Source organism: Pantherophis guttatus, chromosome 7 (assembly GCF_059756535.1).
Source record: "Pantherophis guttatus breed Tessera chromosome 7, ASM5975653v1, whole genome shotgun sequence".
NCBI lineage: Eukaryota > Metazoa > Chordata > Lepidosauria > Squamata > Colubridae > Pantherophis > Pantherophis guttatus.
Genome location: NC_142069.1, coordinates 49,748,189 through 49,755,275, shown reverse-complemented (window position 1 = coordinate 49,755,275; position 7,087 = coordinate 49,748,189). Strand labels below are relative to the sequence as shown.

General features: G+C 41.1%; 1 protein-coding gene across 1 annotated transcript in view; it reads left to right on the top strand.

The window, feature by feature from the left end:
• Positions 1–4,060: 4,060 nt before the first annotated feature.
• Positions 4,061–7,087, top strand: part of SRGAP1 (SLIT-ROBO Rho GTPase activating protein 1) — a 164,073-nt gene continuing 161,046 nt past the window's right edge. The window contains exon 1 of the mRNA XM_034402884.2: positions 4,061–5,573. Within this exon, the coding sequence (XP_034258775.1) occupies positions 5,507–5,573 (67 nt within the window). The 5' untranslated portion in view covers positions 4,061–5,506. The remainder of the gene's footprint in view (positions 5,574–7,087) is intronic.

The following is a 7,087-nucleotide window of genomic DNA, read 5'->3' as shown; positions in this document are numbered from 1 at the left end:
TCTGGCCCAAAGACCACTAAATACTTCTATTTCTGTGGAACCATCTTGCTAATATTGTCTGAATCCCATGGCTTTTGGAAGAAGGCAATGGGAAACTACCTTGTATTGCTGCAAAAAAATTATACATACACATCCTAGCATTTTAATTTAGCTAACCTTTGTTTAAAAATGTTAATTTTTTTATAGCCAACTGAATGGGTTGTATCCAAACCTGATCATATGATCCACTGAAATTAATTGGAAGTAAATGAATTATCAGGTATTGACTACCAAACTAAGAACTATATTCTTATGTTTTTGTTTAATATAGAAATTAAATAGAAACATTAGTAATTACAGAAAAGTCTTCATATTAAGCATAATTTTAAGTAAATCTGTATTTTGTTTATACACACAGAATATATGCTTGTTAATTCTGCTAACATTGTACATGCTCGTCCTTCATAATGATGATGATAATTATCTTGGAAATCCTAATAAAATCTAATAAAAGCATTTCATGTTTAGAATTTCATGTATCATTTCTGCAGACTGTTCCCTTGAAAATAAGTTTCAACTTTCTCACTTAAGGAAGCTAGTGGGTTTCATTATGATGTGAGCTTAGTAAGTGATATTTCAGGAAAGGTATTCAAAGGATGTCTCTTTTTTTAATAGCATAACTCATAAACTGTTCAACAGCTAATGAGAATATATAATGAAAGACTGCAATGCAAAAGCTTTTAGTACTATTTTGTTATGCTTGTGCATTTATAGTTATGACATCATGTGTTTAAACATAAATCACTGCTTTTATGACGGAGAAATGTGTGCTGATCCCTATAATTTACAGTTCCTGAGTCTACAGGCACATCCAGGCGGCCAGTTCAACATGTTCTGCTCCAGCCAGTGAGGCGACACAAAGTAGGCCAGCATAATTTGCTGTCTCAACAGCTGATCTCTATTCCGCCTCAGCAACAAGGCTGGCAAATGGTGCTGTCTCGACAGCTTTAATGTGCAACAAATTAAGGAAAGTTATTAGATTTCCTGCCAACAGGAAAAACATTCCCTAGTCCTTCTCCCTAATGTTGCATGGGACTGGGAAAATAGAGCTGAGTTTGGGCAGATGGATTTGGTCTTCTCTGAACCTTGCTTTTTTTTCTTACTTTCTCACTCTATCTTCAGTCAAGGAGATATAATTTTCTCCATCACTTTTGTCCATTGACATCTCTCCCTCTATTGCTCACTCCATCAGCCCATTGTGCCATTTGTTTTTGGCCCTGCTCTGGCATATAAATCAGTACCTGTGTAGACAAACAGCCTGCATAGTGAGGGCTTAATGTTATACAAAAGTCTCCAGTGATCAGTGGAGAGAAATGTGTCCACTATAGCAGAAAATGACCAATAGGAACATGTCAAATTCTGGTGAAATATCACAAACTGTGCTTCAGGATTAGATGAAAAACACTACTTTAACATTGGATCAAATAAATATAAAATTAAGTGGCCTCAATGGGGGTAGGGATTGAGGAAAAGTCTGGTTCATAAGGGTGTGTTTTTAAAAAGTTTTGTAAGGAATCTTACATAGTAGCTGCAATTAAAGGAACATGGGATGAGCAATTAGATGTCCTTCTCATATAGTCAGATGAGGCTACTCCTAAAACACCATATACTCTACATCCTTTAGACCAGTGGTCCCCAACCTTTTTATCACCGCGGCCCACTGAGCGCGCGCAGGGGTGGGGGCACGGCCCAGGAGCTTTTGCGCACGGCCCATTGCGCACGGCCCAGGAGCCTTTGCGCTGCAGCGTTCATGTCCCCCGGCCGCTGCGCGGCCCGGTGCCAGGTACTCCACGGCCCGGCACCGGTCCGCGGACCGGGGGTTGGGGACCACTGCTTTAGACCAACCCATGATGTTATGAATTGGGGACACTCCTCTTGAAAATATAAACAAATCTTTTAATTGCTGATAAAATTATTATTTAAAATTTAATAGTAAGATGCATGTTTTGTCTGCAGAAAGTTGCAGATGTGAGGGGGGAAAAACCCTGTTTGAACCCATGGAGCTGTGTACCACAACTTCTACACTGGGATGAGAAAGTGGTGTTTCTCAGTTGTAGCAACTACCAGAAGTTGTCCTTTAGCAACATACAGAAAGCCACATTTCCTGTAGGCAATACTGGCAATAACTCAATTATATATTCTTTATAAGGTAGCTTAAGCTGTTCCTTCTTGCCAGTTTTTAGAATTTCTTCTGTATAAAGAACAAATAGATCTCTTTCATCAAATACTTTAATATTTTAATAGAAGAGCTTATATCTGCATATGCAATCTTCTTTCTGACCCAGTATAATTACTTCAATTTACCTATAAACAGTATGTGCAATTTATATTAATGACCAGATATACTACCATGAACTACTCCCACTAGAGTTTGCCTGATAAAATGCCTCCCTTTTATAAGTCTACATTGTGTAAATAGAAAAGGATTAAGCAGCAAGTGAAGAGATTTGTCTAAAATGAAATAATCACATTAGCAGGAAAAAAAATAGAATGAGCTAAGCTTCAAACAGACTGCATGTTAATGAAAATGGGTCATAAAAAACATAAAAACATTATTTCGTTTAAGTGAAAGCTATACTTTATGAGCCCTTCCCATATATATAAATAAAAACAGCTTTTGAAAAATAACCTTGCAGATGTCCTCAATGTTCTCTCTATTCTCATTTAAATTCTTTTTGACTTACATTCTATGATCCAAACATGATTTCTTGTCATTTAGTCAGTGACTTCAGACCATGAGCTTAGTAACGCCTTTAACAACTTGAAAGACAATTGTACCATTATAAGCCTAGATTAGAATCTTTCTTCGATCCTTAGAAGATGATTATTCTAATTAATTCAGCCAAGCCATATTACAGTCCACATAAAATTTGGTTAATAAACTTTGACTTGATTATCTGAAGAAAGATAGCTTCAGTACCAGACATGTTTCCCATGACTATACTGCAACCTGAAATGTACATATCAGCCTAGGGCTATCTGTAGGGCCTACCAAGTCCTATAGTTGTGCCTAACATCCTGTACTAGAATAAGTAACAATTATTCTGGTATTTAATATAGAATTCCCTGAAAGTGATTGTTCAATTAAAATTTCCATATGCAACAGAAATCTTTTTTAAATGAAAGCACATTTTGCTTTAAATAATATCTCAATGAATGATGTAGTGGTTTAATGGGATGATGAATTTTAATTGGTAGACCTATCTTGCTTCATTTACTTCTAAGTGTAATACTGAAAAAAAATAATTTTTAAAATCCAAGTTGGGTAAAATAAGGTTTGTCATAGAAAGGCATGGACTATTATGTTTAAATAGTCAAATTGAAAACTAGGGTCAGACTACAGATAAGAGCTAGAATCATGCCCCTCCCCGCCAATGCACACTTCTTTTATGTTGCTATCAACTGCCCAATATAAAGGCCAGGTCAGTCCCTTCACAGATAGTGCAAATAAAGCTTCTTTAAATCATTTGCAGCTCTGTGGGAGAAATGACCCTCACCATCAACCAACATTGAATTATTCTGCATCTGATTTTAGGCTTGGATTTTTTTGGATTTCCAAACTGCAGCTGTCCAAGCATGTTTCAACTCTTATTCGACCATGAATCCCACTACTGGGAAACACATCTGAACCTATTATCTTCACAGAATTATTGTAAAACTGGTTGAGGAAGTCATCTCAGCTCCTTGGAAAAACGGATTATACATGAGATATATATTATTTAGTACACTGCTTAAATGCCACGAAACATCAATCTTGGAAACAGTTTAGAAAAACAAGAAATCTAAAAGATTTCTATCATTGCTCGCAACTTAACAATAGCAGCGTAATTTTCTGTCAGTCTTACAAGCATCAATGTACTATCTATATTTCGCAAGCCGAGGACCTTCTCCGTGGCATTAAGTTATTCCTTCGCCTTCGGATCTGGACCGCGCGCGTCTTCCACAAAGATGGGTGTGGTTACTTCTTATACTTCCAGGCGCATTCGTGGAAGATATATAGATGCGTGCGCACATCTATACATTATTTCTCGGTGTAAGATCATCACAATACTCTCTAGTTTCCCCTCTAATAGCTATTTAGTAGGATTCTTAAAAGGGACGGGATGGCGGAGGCACCTAGAAGATGAACACGGTTTTCAAGCGAACACAAGGAAACAATGCTCTGGCGATCTTGCGACAAGGTTGCAGACGCGATCTCCAAACTAAGCAACCGCCCTTCTCTTTCCTCCTCCTCAGGCAGAACCGCATTTACTTTCCACGCCGGGACCGAGCGCTTTCCGACACCTTATCTTCGCCCAGCACTCCTTTCCCCAGCACAGCCCCGCTCACCAGATGCTCGCCGGGAGAGGGAAGAGGAGAGGCGCCGCGCGGCTCAACTGCCGTCCCTCCCCCTCTGCAGCTGCTTTGAGTCCCGCTCAGCAGCAGCAGCGCGCTTAGCAAAGCCGGCGTTTAAGCACAGCCTCCAGCGTCAGCCTGGGCACAGGCCGCTCGCTTCTTCACCCCGGGAGGCACTCGGCAACCTCGCTCGCTACGTCCCGCCTTCTGCTCTCTGCCATTGGGCGGCAGAAGAACTTGCGTAGTTGCCGTTGGCTACTAGAGACGTCGCTCTGCACAGGGTGGGGAAAGAACTCGATAGGCACTTGGGCGCCGCTGGGCAGGAGGTTAAAGTCTTTCTCCTTGTTTGAGCGCCTTCGGATGGGCTGCTGGTCTCCTTTCCCCTTTCCCGTTTCAGGCCAACAGCTGCGGGAAGCGGCGGCAAAGCGGCGGGCTCAGTTAAAGGCTTGGCGGCGGCACCAGCTGGAGGAGGCGAGGCGAGCGGGAGCAGGCGAAGGAAAGGGCGAAGCGAGAACTTTGTTGGGAGGGCGAGGCTGCTGGCTTATCCGGGAGACGCTTTGAGGGGCTGCTGGAGGTTGAGTTAGACGGCGCCTCGCCCAGGTCTCTTGGGAGCGGGTCGCCTGCGTAGCTCTCGCTCTCCGGGAGGAGGCGACAACAACGATAGCAGCTGCCGACAGTTCCTCGAGTGCCGCCGGACGCGCCGGAGACTAGCCGAGCACCACCCGGGATCCATCCCTTCTCCTCGCCCGAGGCAAGCGATGCTTCCAGGGAACACTCGACGGTTCCAGTGACTTAATCGAAGCTTCGGAGAAGGGCAGCCGCGGTACGGAGCGAAAGGAGGCGAACGGGGCCCCGCCTTGTGCTGCTCTCTTCCCCCCAATCCTTACTGCTGGAGATGGTGCCCGCCCCGGGATTAGTTTAAAGCCGCCTCTTCAGCCCCTCTTTTGTGGAGGTGAGCTGAAGGGACCTACGCCAGCTACTCCGAGAACCGGCAGGCTCTGGCGTGGGACGCGTTGCTTAGTGCCGCGCCTAACCCAGCCGATCCCCCTTTCTCTGTGGGAAAGCGATAATCCTGTAATCCCAACTCCGGAGTCTTCTCTAGCAGTGTAAAACGAAAAAAACCGTCTGGATAATGTCATCCTCAAGCAGATTCAAGAAGGACAAAGAGATCGTAGCCGAGTACGAAAGTCAAGTGAAAGGTAAGAAAGCCGGGGTGGGTCAGGATGCCCGTAGTTTGTTTCTCTTTATTCCTCCATCGCTACCATCACCTGTTTGGTTGCGCTTCCCTACCCTTTTAGTGCCGAGGACAGAATGAAAATCCGTCCTTCCGGATTAATCAACCGGAAAAAGATAGCCACGGTCTGATCTGTGTACACAGATACTAGTGTGGATTACAATCTTGGCACTCTTGAGATAAATTGCATTGATTGAAAAGGATGACAAGAAAATCCACGCTTGTATCACTGAAACTGTTGATGGACTGTAGTAATATTGCTGTTGATGTGGCAGCTGTTGGGGTAAAATTAAATCGTTTTAAATGATAAGTGCTCCAACTTCCAGGAGACAATAACCCGGGAGTCAACCAGTTGATCAGTCAGTCTCTGAGGAAAGTGAATGGATGGGACATTGGTAAACAAGCCTTTATAGACTTACCAGCCATCTTTATAACTCTTCCTGAGCAGAAATCTGGAAGAGAAGTTTAATTTTTTAAAAAGTTAGTTATGCACTTATAATAATTGCAATGTGACTGAGCGAAGTGTATGAACTTGTCTAGTTACCCTAAATTCTTTTGGACATTGATTTGATGAAAGGAAGGTTGTTGCTTGTTCACATCTGCCATATATATTCAATTCACTTTTCATTCAATCTATCAGGGCTGTTCAAAATACTTTTTAAAATCAACCCTATTAGAGCCAAAGAGAACCACAGTGGTTTGATCATTTCATATGTTTTTCTTCAGTTATTACCTTTTTCATGTTACAAAAATTATATTTGAAGAACTCTTACTTTTTATTCTATTTTCTGTTCTTCCATATACCATATAGCCTTCAAGAAAAAGGCTAATGGAAATAAAATCTTCCAGCTACTTAACTGGAGTTCAAAGAATAGAAAAAAATAGACATGCAGTAGTAACATTTAAAAATACAATATGTATGACTTGATTTGCTCACAAAATATACTTGTTATACAAGTTGGGATGTTCATTCTTTTACAAATGGAGCTATAAGCTGCGGAACTTTAAATGTTTTTGTTTTTAGGAGTAAACAAGTTAATGTTGAAAACCAAATAAATTATCAGTATTGTTGTAAACACATTGTGTTTTCTGGGTTTGCCTTGTCCTCCATCAAACAATTACAGAAAGCTTCTTTTCAGGAAAAATAGGTCAAAAAGGTGATGGTGATGGGAAGTTCAGACTTCATGAGTTATCACATGAAATCTTGTTTAACCAGTTTCATTTCTGAATCTCTAGTAATATCAACAGTTTTTACTGTCTTTGTATGTAGATTTTATTAAGTAAAACTTCCACGTATTAGTTTAATTCTTAATTTGGTAAATTTTGGACTCTTTTGCATTGTATTTGGTTCATAGTACTTCATAGTTGATATTTCATAAATCCTTTTCCCCCTTTCACATCTCTTATTAAAGGATCCAAGATGGTGGTCATTTTGAATTTATATGACTGTTAATCCAGAGTTATCTAGCATGTCTGTGG